At 38.1% G+C, this 23323-nt stretch overlaps 1 protein-coding gene across 5 annotated transcripts in view; it reads left to right on the top strand.

The window, feature by feature from the left end:
• Positions 1-23323, top strand: part of PCDH7 (protocadherin 7) — a 449878-nt gene that overhangs the window by 374176 nt on the left and 52379 nt on the right. For 3 of the 5 annotated variants that reach the window (XM_081131369.1, XM_081131370.1, XM_081131371.1), the window contains exon 3: positions 15170-19357. The exons of 1 other annotated variant lie outside the window; for it this stretch is intronic. In XM_081131369.1, the coding sequence (XP_080987495.1) occupies positions 15170-15549 (380 nt within the window). In that variant the 3' untranslated portion in view covers positions 15550-19357. Of the gene's footprint in view, positions 1-15169; positions 19358-23323 lie in introns of those variants that run through there. One more of the 5 variants, XM_081131372.1, reaches the window with a different exon arrangement.

The raw sequence follows: 23323 nt of genomic DNA on the forward strand, positions 1-23323 counted from the left end.
ACAGTCCATTGATGTTACTGATTGAGAAGCAGCAGGGTACAGAGGCTCAGAACAGAAAAGAAGTTGGATGCTCAGGTTTGCAGCCTCATTCTACCGCTTACTACATGTGACTCTTAGGTAACTCACTTCTCTGTAAAACGCTTTAGTTTCCTCATCTGTAAAATGGGGGTAACATACAACCTGTCCCAAGAGTTGCTATGGAAATTGAATGAATTAATATATGTGAAGTTTTAAATAGTGCTTGATGTATCAATATTTCTAGGAAGGAAGGAAGGAAGGAAGGAAGGAAGGAAGGAAGGAAGGAAGGAAGGAAGGAAGGAAGGAAGGAAGGAAGGAAGGAAGGAAGGAAGGAAGGAAGGAAGGAAGGAAGGAAGGAAGGAGAAAGGGAGAAAGGGAGGGAGGGAGGGAGGGAGGGAGGGAGGGAGGGAGGGAGGGAGGGAGGGAGGGAGGGAGGGAGGAAGGAAGGAAGGAAGGAAGGAAGAAAGGAAGAAAGAAGGAAGGAAGGAAAGAAAATATACTTTTGCAGTGTATTACCACACAAGTGAGACCTATCTTCCCTAAGCTGGAAGCTTCATGCCAGCTTTGTGCAGTAAAGTTCATCTGTTCTTATTTTCTCTCCATAGTGAAATGTCCACTGAGTTCCCATGTCTGCCATACGAGTCCCAATTCCACCAGTCCTCAGCTTATTTACAAACCAGAGAAGGCTGATGAATTAGCAAGATTCCCTTGGAATGATTCACTTAAGTCTTACAGGGGTGGGGTATCTTTTTTCTGCCAAGGGCCTTTCAGATATTTATAACATCATTTGCGGGCCATACAAAATTATCAACTTAAAAATTAGCCTGCTATATTTGGTCAAACATTTAATTAACTCACCCCCAATGTGATGGCTGGAACTGCTTCTGTTTGGTGAGGCCTTGGCAGGGCCAGACCAAATGATTCCCTGGCCCACGGATCAGACGTTCCCCACCCCTCACACTCACAGTCCAGTTCAGTGGTTAATACAGTGCCCATAAATTTTAAGTATGTCATTTAAAGGAAACTCCCAAAGCATATGCCTTAGTGATGATTTCTATTGTTACAAGACTAGTTTCATTCTTTTTATTTCTTATAGGATTGATTCATTTGAATTGTACAAAACACTGGCTAGGACACAAAAGCTTGCTAAAATTAATACCTTCCAGCCGGTCTTCTTTGCCTAAGAGCTTCGAATAGCCAGTGAAGCCAATTCATTGAACACATGGGAAAATCTGTTTACACCATGAAACCTGTTTTCCTATGTGATGCCCACTGCTGGCAAAATCAAAACTGAAAACATTGGGGGGAGAAAAAAAAACAAACTTAAATAAAGAGCAGGCTTGGCAGATGGTGGAGATAGTTGATCAGCACTGTCTGCTAATCTCACTGTGCTCCCTTTCTTTGAGTTTTTGCAGTCTCATAATTTTGCCACAATTATCTATGAAATTATGATGATTGTTAGGCTTCGATTCATGCTTTTCTTAAATCATTTAAGGAAGGGATGACGTACTAGTTGCATTCCTGAATTTTTTACACTGTGAGTTTGTTAAGTGCAGACACATTTTACTAAAAAAAAAAAAATCAAAAAAAAAATCTATGAATGTATGTAATTTGACATTGTGGCAGATTAATACTTAGGCATTAGACCAGCGGCACAATTAGGCAGCTTAAATGTGCACTACAATCTTAATGTCTGTGTGACTTTAAGAAGTCACATTAAGTTCTTTTTTAAAGGGTCTGTTGCCATTTTGCTGATTGAAATAAATCAAAATCTATCAGAGGATTTAAGTGGATTACGAGAAGGCTCATCACAATTACACATAATTCTAGAAAATTGGAATCTAGGGAATTAACTGTAAATTCAGAATGTCTCAAGGTAAGAAATTATATTTACAGTAGACTTCCTGAAGTGGTTATTGAGGATGTGACTAACTCTTATTCTTTGAGGTATCTAACTTCCTTTTTAATAAGCATAAAATTTGGTCCCTGAAGTATAATTTGAAATGACAGCTAAAAGTACAATTCAAAATTTACATGACATTGTGTGCATATTATCATTATATTTTGTATTAAATGTCTTATATAGCTTACTCAGAAACAGCCAAGAATACAAAGATGGCCATGTGATATGATTTAAATGATAGGTTTTTAATCTTTTTCAGTGTGACCTAGAATTTAAAAATTTATTTTATACAGGAGCCAAGTACACACATATAAATATATAGGCTTATCTTTAGAAGCTCAACAAAATCTTCATGTAATAATGTGAACATGGTGTGAACTGATTGACTCCCTGAATGGGTTCAACCACCAACTAATGGATCATGATCCTTAGTTCATAAATCACCAATCTAAAATGCCCAGCATCCTACTTACTTAACATGTATCCATCAGGCTGCTAGCAAAGGCAAAATAAAATTTGTTGAACTGAAATAGGCTGGCACATTGTCTGCAATAGTTCCTATTATGACACACCCATATTATGTACAAAAACGAGGGGAGAGCCTTCTGCCCTTTATCTTTTCTATCACATAGAATGCCTTCCCTTCTTGGCTCACATTTAGAAAATTGTCATCTATGATACAAGTTGCATATGAGCAAAAAAACACATTTTATTCCCCAAGTTCGTTATTGAAAGATTTGTATAACTTCCAACCACAGGGCCTGAAAACACTATAAAAACTTTTTAAAAACCTACCATTTATAAGAAAAGAAGCTTCACAATATAGTTCCTATGTGTAGCCTTGCACCCACTAAGTATAAGATTTCCCCATTTGAGTGTTTCTTAGCACCTACACTGACCTCACCCCTGCCACAGGCTGAATATGAGGTCTGCATTTTGTTCTACAAAATATACCTATGGATTTCAGTCAACTACATTGTTCTCTTCGAAAGCAAATCTCTGAAAGAGGGTAAGAAGAGTGAGTGGTGGAGAAGTCCGTTTAGATCTGCATGTACCAAACAACAACAACAACAAAAACCCCTTTGCTTTCTCAGCTTGGCTGTATTGCATTGACAATGGACAGAGCTTATTGTAATCCTCCTACCCATGGCCATCATGAAGTTAGAGATAATAGTCAGGGATGGCGTGCAATCTGCTACCAGGTTTTTGACCCGTCTGTTGAAAAAGTGTTCATTGAGTACATGACTGGCTTGGTGCTAAGATTCAGGGTACACAGCTAAGTAATTTATGAATCCTGTTCATAGGGAGTTACCTTTCACAGAAAAGTCACAGGAATAGGTAGCAGGTTTCAGTGCAATATATTAAATGCTGTGATAGAGATAGACAGGATAAAGGCTAGAGACACTAAGAGAAAACAGAATTAGACAGCCCGGTTAGGCAAAATCTTAAATGAGACATCCTGCAACTCCACTGTGAAAGATTTATGGGAGATAGACAGATGATAAGGCAGGAATATCACAGGAAGCAACACGTTACTATCAAGAAGACCTGGAACAGCAAGAGGCTTTCAGGAAATGACAACTACATTAGTTGTGTCGAAGTGGTAAATGAGAGCACGGACGAATGAAAAGAGATGGGTTAAGAGGTAGACAGGATCCAGATCCCAAAGGGCCTTCTGTGCAAAAATACAGAGCTTGAGAGTTATGCTGAAATTTATAAAAGAGTGTTTTAAACTAGGGGGATACTTGATACTCCGTTCACTGTTCTTAAAATAATCCTATAGGTGCTTCTTATTAGACACGTTCCTGCAAACCATCCAGAGGAAAACAGGCTACACAAACAAAAGTAACAATCAACAAATACCAGAAAGTCTCAAAAGCACCATAAACCTGACAGAAGCCTTATTTGGGTTGTGTCCTGGTCCCTGTCTCTACTTCTTAGATGTTATGCCATATTTTCTTTCTTTTTCCTTAAGAATCACACCACCCCAATTTAGAATGGCTTGAAATGGTTTCTTTGGTTAATAATGCCAGAGACAGTTGTCACTGAGGGCCTGAGGAGGGTATGGTCACTCAGAAATGTGAGCTGGGAGTACTTTCCTGGACAAAAAAGAAATTAAATTTTGTTGATTGGCCATATACAAATAACGTGGACAGTTCTATCCTAGGGTATAGTAAAATTTTCAAAAGTGAAAAATGAGAATTCTTGAGCGGATGCTCAAAACAGGTAAATGTGATTGACTGGACATTTTAAAAATCAGTTTGTCCACTCTGTTTCCTTTAATGGACAAAATATGGGTAGGAAAGAGCAAATGCACCAAGTCTATGCTGGCCTCACCTCTGACCAGAAAACTGGCGGGAGTGTGTATACAGTAGGTTCCTATTGCAACTCTAACAAATTACCAGGAACATATTGTCTTAAAACAACAAAACTGTGTTCTCTTGCAGTTATGCAGATCACAAATTTGACATGAGTCTCCCCAGGCTAAGGTCAGTCTCAGCAGGGCTGCATTTTTTCTCTACAGTCTTGAAGGCAACGCCTGTTTCCCGGCCTTTCCAATCCCAAGAGCCTGCCCACAGTCCCTGGTTTGGAGCCTAGACCCCTATAATCTCCCTATTTTAAAATCCATTCATTGACAATCTTAATACCATCTGAAACCTTAATTCCCCTTTGCCACGTAGCCTAGCATGTTCCCAGGTTCTGGGGATTAGAGGGTAAACACTTTACAGGGGACCACTGTTGTGCCCCCCACAGAAAGGCTGCGGGAGCAACATGAGGGCCAGCAATGTGAGGACAGTCCCGGAGGCCACATGTCACCCCTGTGGCATGACCAAGTGTGATGTAGGAATGAGAGGATCTCTAGAGCTTGCTTTTCTGCCCATTACAGGCTCCACAGGAGGTTCAACAGGAGCACTCTGCCACTCTCCCAAGAAATTGGAAGTAAATAAAGGAGAACATCTCAATAAGCAGTAAAAAAATCAATGCAGTGAACTGGTCTGGCATTGCTGCATCGATTCCCCCACTTTCCTCACTCGTTAAGTCCTGTTTGCTAGTCATCAGAGGTCATTTCCTTACTTTTCCTTTTTTACAAAACTGCTCTGCACTGCCAGACTCTTTAACACTCTTTTGGTCCTAATTGCGGCAGCCAGTCTTAGTTTCAATTGATCAACCGATTGACCAGAGTAAGGGGCCAGCATTCCAACTGTTTTAAAACTCTCCCCAGAAATGGTTTTTCAGCTCCTCCCGAAAGCTTTCAGAGCTCCATCTCTCAATAGCATGTCAGAACTCAATGTTTTCATGGAATTTTCCTCAGTAAGAAACCAAAGGTGGCACTCGCAGTCTTTCTCCCACGTCACAGTAACTAGTGCAATTCTGCTACATCACAGCTTGTTTTCACAGGGGCTTTTCCCACCAGATAGGCTTTTGTGCGTGACTTGGGAAATATCTCCATAGGTAATCCCATGCAAAAAGCTTGAGAATGTGTTTAGAAAATGGCCATATCATTGGAACAATTGTATAGTTTCTCAGGATCCCTACATCGAAGGTGAATATGAATGGGTACTGTGATTTTTTGCCACATTAAAAAAAAAATTGATATAGTCCTTCAGTACATTTTAATTACAATGATTTGCCCCTCTGTAAAAAGTAATTACATTTCTACTTTATGCATGACTTGAGCTTTAACATAGTTCATTTTAGACTTTCATATAAAATAACACATCGAGAAAAATACCTAGAAAACATTTTATCACACATGGCCACTGCAGTGTTTCTCTTCTTCCTCAACACAACCCCAAATATAGAATTAACTTGTAATAATTCACATATTTGCATTAAGTATTTAGATATATAATATAGGCTACTTATTACAGGAGTTAGTGTTTAACTTCTCACTTACTTAAAAAAATTGTTTTTTTCCATTGTTTTATAGGAGGGAAGAAAATTTGAGTAAATGTTATCTATTAATTGAATTTTTCAGTTTTATTTTTTTCAACCTCTTTGTTTAGAATTATGTTTTATGTGGAAGCAAAGATAAAATGGGCACTGCCTTGAAGACTACAATCCAAAGATATTATTTTTACAGTGAATAGAGACTTTATGTACTATTTTTAGAATAAATATCTATTCCTAAAAACAATATTATAATATTAATATTTATTGTGGGATATATCTTCTACAGTAATGAAAACTTTGAGGATTTGAGATCAGTACAGCAAAATGACTTTAAATTGATATTTGCATCTAAAGTAGTACTCACATGCACTTTATAGCAAAATAGATAGAAACTGGTAACGTTATTAACAACAAAAACAAAAACAACCTCATGGAGATCATTATTATTTTTGTATAAATTTTCATAATTATAAGAATTCATCAATTCACCTCTCTTCTTATAGTAAATAAATTGCTAGCAATTCAAGACACTGATATGAAGTAAGTACTGATGTAGTTTTTAGGAAAGAAGACATTTTCAGATTGTTGATCAGCAATCAGTTAAATCCATCTCTGAGCATTAATTTGCTATTTATACAAAGCCATATAAGTTATTAAGGGTTTTAGAATTTGGGCATTTAAATGACCTACCTAAATTGTTTTCCTTACTCTTAAATATATGTTTTAGAATTTTAAATTTTTTTGTCGCTGTTTGAAGGGCAATTCGTTTTCAACATGTCATTTCTATTTTTCGAGGATGATCGTGGAACTGTTAAATATTTCTTAACCTTTGATTCTAACTCTTAGGGAGAAAAAAAATGTCTAAAACTACACCTTTCTTTCTCCCATCCACCAGGTGGTTCAAAGTATTAACTTCCAACTTTAACTCAGAAATCTAGAAATCCACTGAAATGTTATGCTAATTTTTGCTACTTATCTGCATTTATGGGGAAATGCAGTATTTCTAGTTTTTATCAGATTAGTAAAGTCTATGACACTCAAAGCAAATCATTTCTTTTTTTTTTTTTTTAATCCTTGCTTTTCAGAGAGAGTAGAAGGGAGAGAGAGAGAGGGAGAAACATCTATATGAGAGGGACACATCGAATGGTTGCCTCCTACAAATGAGGTATGTGCCCTTGGCTGTAATTGAACCCGAGACCCTTCAGTCCACAGTCTGATGCTCTAACCACTGAGCCAGACCAGTGAGGGTGCAAATAATTTCTAATGTAAGAAAACACAAGAGACCATAAGGAAAAATCATGAAAGCTGTGATTATTGCAGAAGAAAATAAATATGAATAGCCGAAAAAGCCCAGAAGTGGGTCTGCATTCAGTGGAATAATCAATTGCTGAACTGTGAAATAAATGTCCCCAGTCTTTCTGAATTTTATAAACCCTTTGGGTCCATATTGGAGTGACTTCTCATCTCCAGCACCCCTTCCTCTCCTTCCATTCTGCTCCCTTGACACTCCCTTAGCCAATGCCTCTAATTTTGCTCACGTGGAGGGAGAAATCCCAGGGAAGGCACATCTCAAATGCTCATAAAAAGATTGCTCCCAAGCAGTCACAGGCCATTTTTCTGCTGTAGTGCAGTTTCACATGCCAACCAGCAAATTCATGTTTGAGTTGATTCAGCAAGACTCCCTGAGACATGGCGTGTGGTCTCCACTGCATATGAAAACACCACATTCAGAATGACAGTGATCTGAGCCTCGGGGCAGTAAATGTTTCTTGAGATACATTCAATTGCTATTTAACTGAGTTTAGCCCAAGGTACGGAGAAAAGTTGCTGATGCTTTCAAACATGTTTAAACATTTTAATATTGCCTGGGCATGTCAGCCTGAACTAGAGCACTGCTAGGTTTAACACAGGAACATCCTGCAATTGCAGGACCAGAATTTCCAGAACTTTCTGTGGTAGCCCTCTGCTTGAACTTCTTAATTGAATGCTTGTAATCTCTAAAAATGTTCTTTTGAGGAGCTGGACTTTCAGTAATATTGGTCAGTTTCTTACCCGTGATAAGGAGCCACAGAAGAAGCAAAATACATTGTTTTCAGATCTTAGGCTGTTTGGAGCAGTTTATTTATTACAGATAATGTAATACATTCATGACCATTAGCTCAGTGATGTATTGCTGCATCAATGCCACCCTCTCCCCCAAACAAACACAAGCAAATGTAACTCGGGGGCTTCAAAAAACAGAGATTTATTACTTCGTGCATATCTGTGGATTGGCTGCATAGATCTTCAGCTAGTTTTGCTCATTCATGTGGCTGTGTTCACCTGAAGCGTTGGCTGGGGGTAGGCTCTGCTGGGACAGCTGAGTCTCCTTCTCGAACAGTGTTTGATCTTCAAAGGACCTAGGTCATGCTTTCTCTCGGGAAGGAGGTCCCAGGGCTCCAGGGGCAAAAGCAGGAGGTGCTGGGCCTCTGGAGACCTAGTCTGGAAATAGCACAGTACTGCTTCTGCTGCACTGTAGCCATCAAAGCCAGCCCAGCTTCAAGACTGCGGGAATAGAACCCCCATCAGGATGGGAGGAGCAGGGGCCACATTGCAAAGGGGGGTGCATACGGAGATTAGAGGAATTTCTGATCTCATATTGCAATTTAAAGCAATCACGTGCATACATCAAGAAATCTGCATAGCTCAAGTGCTGAATGGCCTTTTTGTTTCAGTATTTTTTGATGTATGAGGAATGCATGGCATTTTAGGTATTTGTCTTGCTTTTTGTTGTCTTTTTTGATTTTCAACCTCTTGGTTTTAGGTTAGTTTACTGCTAATTTTTGACATATCATTAAAATGGAACTTCTTCTTGTATCAGGCAGAGTAAGATAGCAAGCCGGCAAGTGAAAATGATTAATTGTGAGGTTGATCTGTTTAGGTTGTAAAGATAAGTGCAAATAATAGAGCTTTGCCCTTTAGTTTTGAGCAAACATAATGACACAGAGTGAATCAATCTTCTTTGGCAAAGTCCTACCAAGTATTAAGATACCTGACATAGAAGGACCAGGATGTGGTGGCCAGAATGTTTTCCTAAGTGGGTGGCAGCTCTGGTATACTGTGCTCAGTCAGCATAAACCCATTAATACTACAGGAAAAGTAACTCAGAATACAGGTTCTTTAGATCATGGTTGGCATTAATTACAAAATAACTTATTCGAAACCCTTGGTGCCAGATATCAGAATCCTTCATATTTTAGATCAGGTTAATATCATGCATGTTTCATATATTATTTTTAAACATCTAGAAGGGTTTGATATGGAATCCTTAATTAAACATACTATTTCCATAATGAAGCATAAATATTCACACTATGTAGACTTAATAAAGATGAAAAATAACTTTGTATTGAAGGTCAGTTTTGTTGTAAATTTTTGTAAAAAAATAACTTTTGGTTTTCCAAGATTTTTTTTTTGGTTACTGAATTATGGATAAGGGATTGTGCACCTGAAATAACTAATATTTATTGAGGGATTATTGTGCCAAGAATTATTACAAGACTTTACCTATATTAATCCTCATTTAATACTCACAATAAGCCTAAGAAGTTAATTTATTTGAATGCCCAGTGCACAGATAATGAAACTGATATAAATTAGGCAGCTTGTTTACTTACTAAATGACAGGATTTGAATCCAGGGAGCCTGGGTCCCCAGACTGTTCCCTTAAACACTACCCATTTCAGGCATGTAAGACTGCAGAGAGGAAAAATATATATATATATCTCCTTAAATCTCTCCTGGGACTATGACCCGCTATTTCCTGAACATCTATACTACACTAGGCACTATGCTAGGGGCTTTAAATACGATAACTTTCTAATCCCCACAATAAATGGGGGAGTAGGTATTATAATTCACATGTGAGGATCTTGAGCTCAGAGAAAGTATGTCCAGAGTGACACAGCTTGTACATCACAAGCCTGGATCTCCTGTTCTTTTCATGAGTTCAGTGTCCCTTGAGGGAAGTGCTCATGGGAGGTACAGATGAGACTAAAGTAAGGGTTGGGTTGATAGGCGATTCTCAAATCCTCTTTTCATTTGGTGGGATCAAATGATTTTATCATAAAGTAGAACGCTACTTAGAAATCTCAGCCCCCTTGTAGCCCTGAGTGACACTCACTTCCATAACTGTCGATCTCCTCTTTCGGAAAGTGTTCAGAGATTTAGAGGCTCACAACTGCTTGTCTGAGTCTGTGATTCCCTCCGCCTCCATGATCTGTTCAGTGCTTCCCTTTCTAGTCTTTCCAAATTCCCCAAACAGGCAAAAGGCAGGATCTTTAGGTTATTTATATAAAAGGGCCAAGTCCAAATTTGTATGCACCTTTTTCATCTTATCCCCAAGGGGTTGCGCCTAAGCTTTTTTGGCTACAATAATAATTTTCCAAATAAAAAGTGTTGGCTAACCGACATTTATGTCTTCTCAGTTCTAGTATTTAAGTAAAAAAGAAAAGTTCTTTCTGACAGCTATTTTAAAATAAAACACTTCATTTAATCATTTGAATAAAAGATATTTTCATTTGGACAAAAGAAATTAAAGGTAAATGTTTAAATATTTGTTGGAAAACCATTTCCAACTATTTTCTTTCATCATTTTGTGAAACTTTTTTCATAGTCCACCAGATTTCACCAGAATTTAAGGGTACCTCTAGGAAAAGAAGTCATATAACAGGAACTTGGGAAGTAGAAAAAGAAAAAGATAACATTTATAAAGAAAATAAGGTGCCTGTTGTGGTTTTTTTTCCTCCCCCAAAGAAGAGAGTATCACAATTTTTCATTTGCAGAATTTTGTCAACTGATGTAGAACAGATTGTAAGAGTGATGTGAATACCTGGGATGTCTTCACATTGACTAAGAACCGTTTTTTCTCATACGGTCAGGGGATTCAGTAATTTATATATTAAACAAATGAGCAAAAGATGCATATAACTTTAAGTATCTGTGCTATAAAAAAATAAAAGTGTATTGGAAATATTTTTAAACTAAATGCTACATTTTCATGCCTTCTCTTAGGAAACAGAAATACCCTTGTATCGTCAGCCCCAAACCAAGGGCCTGGAGTGGGAGTGCGGGTCTAGGGTTCTAGCAGAATGCACAACAAGCATATGAAAATCCTAACTGATGCAGAGCTGTCTTCAAGCGTCTTAACGATTCAAATGCCTCTAATGGTTTCTGAATTGTGTAGGACTGCTTCTGGAAACATTAAATGCCCCTATGAATCTGGCCTTTCCTTGTTATTTCTAATGATCCTTCTACATTTTGTCTGTCTGTCACTTCTTATTGAGGTCATTGTAGCAGCATCTTCCTACTAGCCTCTCATCTACATTGCTTTTTAAAAAGACTATACTTCTTTTTAAAGAAAGTTCTCAGTGTCTTATATTAGTTATAATTTCCTTTGCTTTAGGAAATGTATAGTTTTAGGGAGGTTGTGCCATTTTTTTCATTTTTTTTCATTAAGTAGTAAAATTTTTGACTTTGTGGTATCTATTTCCTGTGCTGTTCACATATGTTTTTCTCTTTCTTTGGAGACTATAACTTTTTTTATGGCTATGGGTAGAAGTAGTCAACCTCTAAATAATTCAGCTGTTATCATATAAGAAGGAACAATATGAGGTAATGGAACACAGTAAGGAAAAGTCAAAACACTTATTTTTTGGCCTCGGCTCACCCTTAGACTGGACCCTCTCTGCTTTTATGCCCCTCGCTTTCTGGTGGTGGTGAGAAGTGGGAAAGTGCTTTATATGAGTTCTTGGAGCAGCTGCTATTATGATGACTTAAAACCGGGTACTTGCAAGAGGGAAGTTGACTTTATGTCTAAGAAAGAGTTTAACTCTCTAGAATAGTGTAGAGATTCTAGTAAATACCATAACTAGGTAAAAATGGAGAACACAAATAATGCTAAGAGCAACAGGATGGAACGAATGCCATTTCCACTCCAGTCTTCTCGGGGCAGATAGGTTGAGGTGGTGGGTGCTGAGGCACGGACTCTGCTGTGGAAAATGCTGAGAGAGGATACCTTTGTATTTCGACACAGAACATCTTACTTTTTTAACTCCTGTACTCCAAAGCGGTTAACGAGAGTTGGAATGAACTGTTTTCCCTCTTTTATCTGGTCAAAATCAAAGGGAATCAAAGTAAATAAAAGCATGGGATCGTCCCAGATATGAAAAACACACCCTTCAGCGAAAGACTGAAAAACGGAGAAGGGTTACTAGTTGTGGAAGTTCTGCCTCTATAACCCCACCAAAAACAAGACATTTTATGAGTATATCTTTTATGAAAGGAAGAAAAAAGTGTATTTGAAATTCGATAAGAATTTACAGTTCCTTGATGGTTTTAATGATTTATGCTATATACTTACATAATGAAAATACAGAAACACAGAAAGATGCTATTCCCCTCAGGCCTCGCCTGTAATACATTGCATCATAATACAAACTGCATTTGTTAATCATTGGCATTTCTTCTGAGGATTTATTTGAGTCGTCAAGATTGGAAGATCTGATTGCTCGTGATGATGAATCTCTTAGAGCCTTTCCTGATTATTTTCTAAATTTGATGACAAACACTGCAACCTGTCTCAGCCAATTAGGCTTGTCAGCTTCCAGTGTGGTCCCCAATCAAGTGTTTGACTTTGGAAATGACAGGAGATCCTTATTAAAAGTCATGCTTGTTTGATGGAGATGTGGCAGCCCACACCCGAGGCCGATGGCACAGGAGACAAGCTGCCTCTCATTAAAATCAATGAGCAGAAATCGTGTTAGCAGGAAGGAACCTGGACTATGAAGTGAATGCTGAGCGAAGGAGCTGACGAGCATCTCGCTTCTAGTTGATTGGAAGTTGAGTCAACCTAAGTGAATATAATTTCGTATGAGCTACGGGAGTTCAGGTACACAAGTTAAACAGCAGGTAGGAAGAGTTCTTAGGGTATAAACATAGCACAATGAGCTGTTTCTAAACACATCTCAAACAAAGGAGAAACAAGGCACTGTGAATTTCAAACTGTAACAGAAGTTAACCCCCCAAAGCAGGAGCCTGTGCAAGTCATTGTGCAAGTAAAGACACATTATGTGAGACTTAAATAGACTTGAAGACATGGTTGGAGACCATTCTGGGTCATTTCTGCCGGGGATGACAACCCCATTCAGAGAGATTTTCTCCTATTTTGGTAGCTAAACTCCTTGCTAAGCATGATCAGGAGGGGGGGGGACATTTTAACTCATTAAACAGTGAAGAAAAAAGAAATCTTTAAAGTAAAAAATAGATCTGATCATACACTTTGTATTTTTATAAAGTTGCTTCTTTTTCCTGTTTCAAAGCATTTAGATTAGCTTCAGATAAGCAAAGTAACCCAAGATGGGAACTATTCCCAAAGAACTCACAGTTTGCTCATTTAAACTAATTAGATTACAAAAGCCTTTCGTAAAATTTGTCAATAGTTTGATGTTTTAAATGCATCTAATATATGTGTTTGAGAGACACGGAGGGAATTTATCATAAAGAAATGAATAAGAAAGTCCCTTTTCTTTTGATGAGAAAATTAGTAGGATCCGCCCACTCAGAAATCAAATAGCAGCATGTCCAACTACAATAAATAATTATCTATGCATTTTACCTTTGGGAGGGAGAAAAGGAATTCTAGATTTCCTTTGAAGAACAGTGGCATCTCCTTGTTGAACTCTCAGCACACAATATAAAAATCTCAGGCCACAGTGGTTAAAAAATCAATGGGCTGACAAACGACAAGATTTCAGTTCTCCATCAGGGAAGGAAAAAATGACATGCAACATTGGACTGCCTTATATAGGAGATTTGGCTGAGTAACACTTGTAAAAATCCTATACAAATGATTGTCAAAATAGGAGTGCAATGTGAAACTACAGGGGATGGTGTGTGGAGACAAAAGCAGAGTATACAGTTATATTTGGAATAATTTATGCAACTCCCTCTTCTATTTTAAATGGAAGCTGTGGGGATTATGTATACTTAAATCTCACTAATTCCATTTGTTGTGAATATATTTGCAGAGGTAAAAAATTGTTAGTCTTTTAAGTCCCAAGCCTTACAATAAAATGATACCGTCTGATATAAATTGGAGCACAGCCATATTATGTTCTTCTGTTTGGCAATAAAATAAACTATAACATATATTAAATAAAACCCCACAGGTTATTTTCTTAGAATCTGTTGAGGTAGAGCAGGTTTCTCTCTCTCTCTTTCTCTCTCTCTCTCAAACAAAAGCAAAGTCTGTTAAAAAAAAACACGTTTGTAAGAGTAAGAAAATTTCTAACTATTCTCCAAAGTCGGACACACATAATGATTTTAATTATATATGCAGGTAATTCTTAACTGCCATATTTAATCCTAATTCCTAAAAACTCTCTAGATATGATTTAGCTTTATAGAAATAGAAGACATTTTCCATTCTACTAGGCAACACCATTAATTAGGGATACATGCTATTTCATCAAAACTTGAACAGCTTGACTGTATGTACCCAATACATTGCATTTCACATAATATTTCATTCAGGAAGCACCTTCAGAAATGCATTTCTATGTGAACACTCAAAGACGATTATCCTGCAGCATGTAGATATTGTATATATCAGGTCATCTCACACGGTGGGGGATGGGGACGTGGGCTAGGGTGGGGGGCAATGATATTGCTGGTATGCGCACACCCACAACCTGCCTGTACTTGACTTCTTTTACTTTTTACCTCGTAATGTGCTGTCAATTTAAGCTCCACTTCTGAGTCACCCTGACGTTTTAGAACGTATTTTAAATATAAGGTTTTTGCCTATTTGCATCCTATGAATAATGTATAAGCAGGAAAGACTCCAATTGGCAAAGGTACACGATTCCTGGGATAATTTATAAATACAGAATATTATGTATTTGGATTTAATAACATTTCTTATGCATGTGGAAAAATTTATACTTACACAAATAGCTCTGTATGTAGTTTAATTCTCCTTGAGAAAATATGCACGACCCTGCCTGTAACCGATGCACGCTTACCTGTCTCTTCCACACGCTTAAACTTCTCAGTGCGCTCCTGCCTCTCTCTGTAGCATCGGATGTTTCTGCAAAATCTTGTCTTTAATGAACATGCAGTGAAAACCGTGGGTCCCTGGGACAACGACCTGCAGGGTGCTTAAAGAAGGGAGCTGATATAGAGAATATATACACACACACGCACACACATGTTTATATGTGATGCCCCCGCCAGCTGCGCCAGCTGCGCCAGCTGCGCGCGGTCGGAGAGCCTGGGGGAGCCCGCACCCTAACGGCCCCTGTCCTTGCCTTGCAGACTCCAGGCCCCTCCCAGATGTCGCGCTGACCGGCAAGTGCACCCGCGAGTGCGACGAGTACGGCCACTCGGACGCCTGCTGGATGCCCGTGCGCACGTCCCCGGAGCGCAGGAGGAGCCAGCCCAAGCTCTCCACCTTCATGCCCGTGGGCGAGCAGGAGCGCGGCAGCCAGGAGAAGCTGGCCAACGGCGACGCGGCCGTGCTGGGCGACCGCAACCGGAACCTGCTGGGCAAGAAGCTGGCCGCCCCCTACGAGCCCTTCAGCGCGGCCGGCTTCGGCCCGGGCGAGGCCGCCCCCGAGGCCATCCCGCTGGCCAAGGCCGCGGAGTACCAGGCGGCGCCCGCGGGCGCGCTCACCAGGAGGGAGGTCTACCTGTAGGCGGCGGCGCGGCTTCCCGGCCCGCAGCCGCACGGAGCCGACCGAGGCGCCGGAGAGAGGGGGCCACCAAAGAGACGAAGCTTTGCCTGCCACTTCTGCCTCCAGCTCGGGCCCAGGGTACGCCGTCGGCCTGACTGTCATGTACAATGTTACCTGCATGTCTGACCCCCCACCCGCCCCCAGCGCCCCCCTGCCCCGCTCTCCCTCCGCCCCACCACCCTCCAAAAAGAACAAAAAACAAAAAAAAGATGGTTGCAAGTTTCTTTCATGGTAATAAGCCTGATTAGCAGAACACGCCACTCATCCCTCAGTGGAAGCATGATTTTAGTCACTTTGATTTAGTTCAAATGCCATCTGACTGGTCAGAAGAGGTAGATCAAGGAAATATATATTTTAAACATGTTATCGGAATCTGATTAATCACCGGGAAAAGCAATCTCTCAAAAATGATAGAGTCCCTCTAAAGGCACAGTCTTATGAACGGGGCTCTACACAGAGCATTTGGGGAAGATCACAGCTTTAATATTCTATCAAAGACTGAGATTGCAGCCCCAGAGTTGGCCTATGCCGTTCTTTTCAAGTCAGGAACTTCAACTTCAATTCCATACACTCATTGAATATTCTAATTATACACACAATCTTGACCACGCTAATTATAATTTGTAAACATTATATGTATAATCTCAGAAAAGCATTGCTATTCTCAACTAACGGGAACGATTGTGTCATTGGAAGGCCAAAGATCATAAGGCAGATCAGGGAAATCATGAAGTAGATTTGGTCTTGACTTGGAAAACCATTGAGTAACAAAAGCAACTGAACCCATTCACACACAGAAATGCTCCAACACTCGTTTATTTTACATGGTCTACATCCCTAGAAAACATGCATTTTCTTTGAAAGTTCAAAAATGAAAATTAATGAGGCATATTTTTGGTATTATAATAGGCAATTAGTTGAGGTTCAGGTTCAGTTTCAAAAAAACATTATCAGGGAAGACTCTACTTAAAATTGTATTTGTGGGTAGGTAGGGAAAGAAAAATACATTGGCATTCTGTCTGATGACTTAAGTTCACTTATCACTTTGGAATCTGGGTTATGCTTGCTGGTCTTAATTGTCCACATGTCAAATTACCAGTTGCATTTTTATGTGTTCAATGCACACTTTTACATAACACAAGTGCATTAATTTTGAATCCTGTACAGTATCACACTACTTTGAGACTGGCAACATTGAAACAAGACACATCCTAATCGACTTTGTCACTAATGCAGGTTGAACATTATTTAATATGTATCTTAAAACAAATCCAGACTGCACAGGATAAAAATGAGTTCTGGGCAGTAACATGTCTCACAATATGTATGTCTCAAAGTTGAAAAAAATGTGAGTTTTCCTACTGTAATAAAAAGACAGAATGTGCAGATTTGGAATCACTTGCTCTATAGAGGATGATTTAATGCAATTGGAAAGTGAGCTGGGACATGCAGACAAAAGTGACAATCCAGAGACAGAATAGGAGGGGATCACAAAGAGCAAATGTTCCCATCACTGAATGTCTGTAACCTGGTTAAAGCATAGCCTGGATGGCTGTCTAGCAAACTGTAGAAATGATATAGCTTTGGGTAGTTTCATACTTTGCAGAATTTCTCAGACTATAAAGTGAAGCAGCCTGGAATAGAGGTCGTTAATTCACTGTAGGTGATCAAAATGCGCATCTTTGAAAACCACTTCTCTGTTTGGTGGGTTACTCTTTTGGGGTCATTTCCTTATGATCTTTTTTTAAATGGAGTTTTCATTTTGATGTTAGTTTGTGTATAATAGGATGAAAGAAGTTGTGTAATTGAAACAAAAACTTTAGACTAAAATATCAATAATTGAACATTTATGTTTGATTATTTACATTACGGAAAGATGAAATTCTAGTACTTTGTTAGGAAACTGCATTAAAGCAGTTCTGCTTTGTATAATCTGTAAGTACCTATTAAGACAAAATACTTCTAAAGATACTTATGAAATGTATACATATTTTTTCTTGCACGTTACAAAGGAAATAATTGCATAACACAGGTGTTCAACAAACTTTTTTAATGCATTGTTTTTCTTTCTATCATGAAACACTTGAAATTATTAGATAGCTCATTTCACTCTATCTTAAAACCCTTCTGTTGTCTATAAAGCTAATACGGGTCATACTGGACCTTCGGATTAATCGGATTCACTTTCCCCAATGACGTTTGTACCACATTCGGGACAGCTATGTCATTGTCATTTAACTCGTGAGCCTCTCTTTAGGACTAAAATGGGTGTGAAAGAATAAAATTCAGTGTACTGTAAGTATTCGCAGTAATTCTAGTAGAATTAGCTATCATAACATGTTTATTATATAATGAGCTGGCATGACACAGAAATATATTTTGTGTTTGTATGACTTTTATTTTGAATAGGTTAAATATGGTGCCACTCCATATATAGAGTGCTTTTGAAAAAAAATTTAAAAAAAAAACAAACAAAAAATAAATAAATGAGTGAATGCAAAATAAGCAACTGTGCCTTTTATACCTGTTGTTATGGTAAAAAACGGTTGTTGGGTTTGGACAATGAGGGGAAATGGGCTATTCCCAACTTTTTTGATCCTATATATTTATCCATGTTTATTTTCTGAAAATAATAAATAATATATTAAAAATTTGCCTTCTGACAAACTCAGATAATGGACCAGTCTTAAATACTGTTCATTCATACAACAAAATTAAGGCATTCATATGGACTGCTTATTTCTGACTAGAAGGCTAAAGCATTTATTGTCGTAGTAACACAGGAAGATATTATCAGGGGTGAAATCAGTACATCTTGCAAGATAAAATATTGATTTCAAATTTCTATTCTTTATTTCCTTTCTGATGTTCTTTTTCATTTAGCTGCTGTTTGATTTTGGTTGTACAGTATATAAACCATACTTGTTTTCTGTACACAAGAATCTCAAGTGAACTTTGCATGCACTATACATTAGGACACACTTATAAATCAGTGAGTAACTATATAAATTTATGTGTTTTAAAACGTCTGTAGCTTCGATCGAAAACCATCCTGAACCTCCAGATATCATTTCTGTATGGTTAGTGACTGGCCTGCTGCCTGAGTTTCAGAAAACAAGGGAGGCGTTATTTTTCTGGAAAGAGGAACTAAGATGGTACTGACCGTGTCTGGCTGAGAGGTGCCCTAGGAAGCTGTTTTTATAAGAGAGCAAAGTAAAACCCACAGACCAGAGGAAACTGCCGAGAATCCAGCAGCCCTTCTTAGACAGTCCTGAGAAATCTCCAGGCCTAAGTCATGTTAAGTGTACTGTTCTCAGTGCTAAACATACAGTGTGTCCTTAAGGGGGGAAACACCACGGAGATGATGGTGAATGTCGTTAAGCTTGTCACTCGTGACCCAGGCAGAGGCACATGAGCATCTGGAGGAAGGCATCATTTCCCAGCTACCTAGGGTTTGCTTTCAGAGGACTCTTCCTACCTGTTAGAGCACCTGCATTCCGTGTGGTACGATCTCTTTGTAACGTTCATCACTGACTCTTGTTCTGCTACTTGGATGTTGATCGTGAACCAGAGAACAATTTATCATCGTTTATTATGAGTCACTATGCACGCAACTATGCTAAACCTGGCGAAATGTATTAAACACTCGTCCAGCTATTTATGAAATACTTTACATAATTTAATTTGCTTTTGTACAGTTTTATGTAAATAAATTGCTTGTCATTTTTGTCTCTGCAAATTAAAATATAACATGGTCAAATGGTTTCACACTTGTAAGTGTGCTTCTCTGTTGACAGCTAATTTGGTTTTGATTGGAAGAGCAGCGAATGGATGCGTGTGCCCGTGGGATTTAAAATGGCTTGATTTCTGCTGAGTGGAGATACAGTGAGGAAAATAACGCTGTTGCAGTTGTTGATTTGGGGGCAAGTAAATAACTGTCCTAATACTTCACCTTATAGTGGATGGGACTTGAATTCTTTAGTCTCATCAAAATAATTCCTGAGATAGCTAGATGGCTTTTACATCTTAAATGTAGAAAAACTTATTTTCATTAATATAAAGATTGATTTTTTTCAGAGAATTTGCACATGTAGAATAAAATTAATTCTAAGTCAAACTGTATCTCTGTAAAGGCAATATTTTTTAATCTAAAGCAATGACAAATTCAAAAAAATTAGAGACATAAAAATATATATACATCATGTGAGATGTAGAGAAAAACCCTGAAGCAAAAAAAAAGAATTTTTACCTTGCTCAGTTTTCTTTAGTTGAGCTTTCCCTACTTGTTATGTTTTGAAATCATTTGCTATCTTTATTTTTTAATTATTCGATTTGCTCTGTTATCAGATTATGCACCTAACTATACGCTTATCTTCTTTATTTATTAAATTCATATCTATTTAAGCAAGCCACTCTCTTCTCCAACCCAACTAAGAAACCTAAAAGAAAAGTTCTTTTCTATACAGGGCGGGGCAAAGTAAGTTTACAGTTGTTTGTATGGAAAATAATACGATAATTAATAATACAGGAATAAACTTTCACTTATTCACAACTGTAAACCTCCTTTTGCCTCACCCTGCACATACAGGTAGATTACTTGGAATTTTTGTGCCATCTCACAGCAGTACTGCTAAAACATACCAATGGGAAAAAGCAGACATTCTGAGGAAACTTGCCTTGGAGTCTCCCTCCCTGCCATTCTTTCCCTCTCAGATACAAATTCAAAATACTTTACATAGAACAGCATTTTCTTTCTTAAATGAAAGATGGCCTTGTAAGTTTATTTCGGCTCCAGCCTTCCTTCTCTAAAGAAGGAATTAAGAGGGAGCATGGTCCCCTGGCCGGGGAGCTCAGTTGGGTAGAGCGTCATCCTGATTTGCGGGTTGACTCCCGGTCAGGGCAGACACAAGAAGCAACCAATGCCTGCAAGTATAAGTGGGACAACAAATCAATCTCTTTCTCTCTCCTCACCCCCCCTAAAATCAATAAATAAAAATTTTAAAAATGTGAGCATGGTGAGAAAGTCTGCTTCACGTTGTAACGAGGTGAAATGATGTGATGAAATGCTTCCATTTGGCTTCTGCTTTTCTAATGGTGGGAATCAAGCATCGGCACATAAATCAGTAGAACAGTACATAAAAATGAAATCGCTGCCGCCTTCTTTTAAACTCTCCATATAGATTTGCCAAAAAAGTTTCTATTCACCCTAAGAAATTGCATTCTTGGGTTAAATTTTTTTTTTTTTTTTTTTTTTTTGAAAAATCACAAAAACGTAAAAATAGAGGGATACACTTTAGAACAAAGATGGACATGAAGCGGGCCAACAGAAGCTGCATATGCAACTCTCAAGGTTTAGGTTGGAAGAGTTCCATCTAGTTACTTAGATGCTTTACTTAGCACAATGTCCTGATTACATAGTATCTTACATTTATTTTGCACAATATGGTCTACAAATGGTTTGTAAGATGTATTATCTCAACCTTCCCATACCACCTGCAACAGAAGCTGTTAGAAACAGCTTGATGAACCAACCATGTGTGAAGGTGGATTTTCCTTGTATTAAATAATTTCAGATTGAATAAAATTTTGAACACAAACTTCTACCATATTAACATTCTCCCTCTACTAGCTTGAGTACCAATGGAACCATTTTGCTTGATTTCTCAGTGTCATGGAAAAGAAACAAGCTCTCCCCATCTACCTGAATAAAATAGGCCTTTGGTAAAGTGGGAATTTAGAAGGCACTAATTGCACAGAAGAGCAGGTGGTTATCTTCACGATACACCCTGGCAGGCATTGTAACATGTGTGGTATTTCTGAGAGCAAACTGGAAATGCTGACAACACCAGAGCCTAATTTCTTCCTGCTGAATACGGCTGGCCTGACCTACCTTTTGGTGGACTTTGGCTGGATAAATAGTCAGTGTAGATTTGGGGACTTGCATAATCACAACCGACAGTCAGCACTATCTAAATTGATCGAATAATTGTATAATTCCCAAATTTACTTCGGTTTGAACAGGTCAACTTCACAAAGAAATCCATTTATTGAGTTCGTGCCTTGTCTCTTTTCTCTGGGTCTGTCCTTCTCGTGTTCCCATCTCAAAGCCCTTTGCCAGTCTCTGAGAAGTTATTTGCTCTGTGTCTTCCCTTTCAAAAGCAAACCTCGTTTTCCCTGCAGGTGATGGGATGCTAGGTAGCTGACCTCAGACTGGAGAATTTGCAACCCAATCAGCTTTATTTTAATAGGAATTCACAATATCACTACTTGAGCTCTGAGGAAGCAGAGCGACTAGAGACTGCACTTATATTTGTTTATATTCTCTTATCTCTATGCCGACGAGAATGCTTATTTATAAACTGCATGGAGAAAGGTGATTAACCAAGATAATATAAAATTTCTAAGCTGCAGGGAGTGAGGGAAAGGCATGAATGTAAAATGTGGAAAGCTAAAAATTATGCTCTCCTTTAAGTCTAACTTTATTTTGTCCTGTTGTGCTGCAGTTAAATGTAAATTTTATTCAATGATTGAATTTAATATGTGTGACCCACGTGACCCACACAGAAATAATTTTGTCTAGTTATTGAACCTCCTAGAGCAAGATGTAGAAGATGCTTAAATGTTCATAAATGTAAAATTTGACCCCAACACCCTCAGATGATGCTAAACAAAAACTATAGTTTACTTGTGATACTCAGTTTATTTTACTCCATTGAAATTTATGGTTCAATTGATCCATTACCAGGAGAGTCAAAAGAAAGATGCATGAGGTCAACAGAGAAATGCCAGATATAGTCTTAGAGATTAAGTGGGTTTTGAAAAAATAAAAGTTAATTAATGTGCCTAATTTTTAAAAATAATCCACTAAAGAAACGCCTGATTAAGCAATCTACAAAAAGAGAGAGATAAAAACACAGTGTTTTATTTTGCTAATTTAATTGAAAGTACATCACAATATCCCACTTAGTATAATTAGTAGTAACTTGATAGGATGATATCAGGTTTTTTCCTAAACATATTACATGGAATATTTTTATTGAAGTTTCATGGATAGTGATAAAAATTGACTATATATTTGAATCACTTTATAACACATTCATGGAAGGGAATGGAGGGCAAAAAGTAGTAGAAAAAAGGAAACAAATGAAGTAAATAGATGACTCGGTCATTTACTTACAGTTTTAGCACCCATCTTTCAGAGAGAAAGAGTCATTTGATGCTTTTCCAGCCCTGCAGTACAGCTAGCATATACTAGAATAGCATTTCTTAAGCTGGAGTTTGTGGTCCACCAAGAGATTACAGAGCGTTAGAGATCCAGGAATTTTATGAGAATTTTTAAAGTTTTATTAATATGATGATCAACGTGAGATTTCAGTAGACATAGGTTTTAGTGCTAATTGTCAGTTGAAGTTGAGTTTACTAGGATTCAATCTTCGCTTTATAAGTCAATATTTATTCATCCATTACGTAGACAATTATGTTCTCTGGAGTCCAAAGGATTTTTATTTTCCTTTACTGGGGTCCACATTTTACTCAGTTGTGGGAAAAAGCAAATCAGACAATGGGAAAGAAGCAAAATATTAAACAATGTAAATGATTGGACTAGAAAATAAGAACATACACAGAGGCTGACAAACGTTTTTTAAAAGGACCAGATAGCAAATATTTAAGGCTTTGAGGTTCAAGAAGCACAATCAATGATATTATGTAGGTGTTTATATGACAAGAGAAAAAA

Source organism: Miniopterus schreibersii (assembly GCF_964146895.1).
Source record: "Miniopterus schreibersii genome assembly, chromosome: 1".
Classification (NCBI taxonomy): Eukaryota; Metazoa; Chordata; class Mammalia; order Chiroptera; family Miniopteridae; genus Miniopterus; species Miniopterus schreibersii.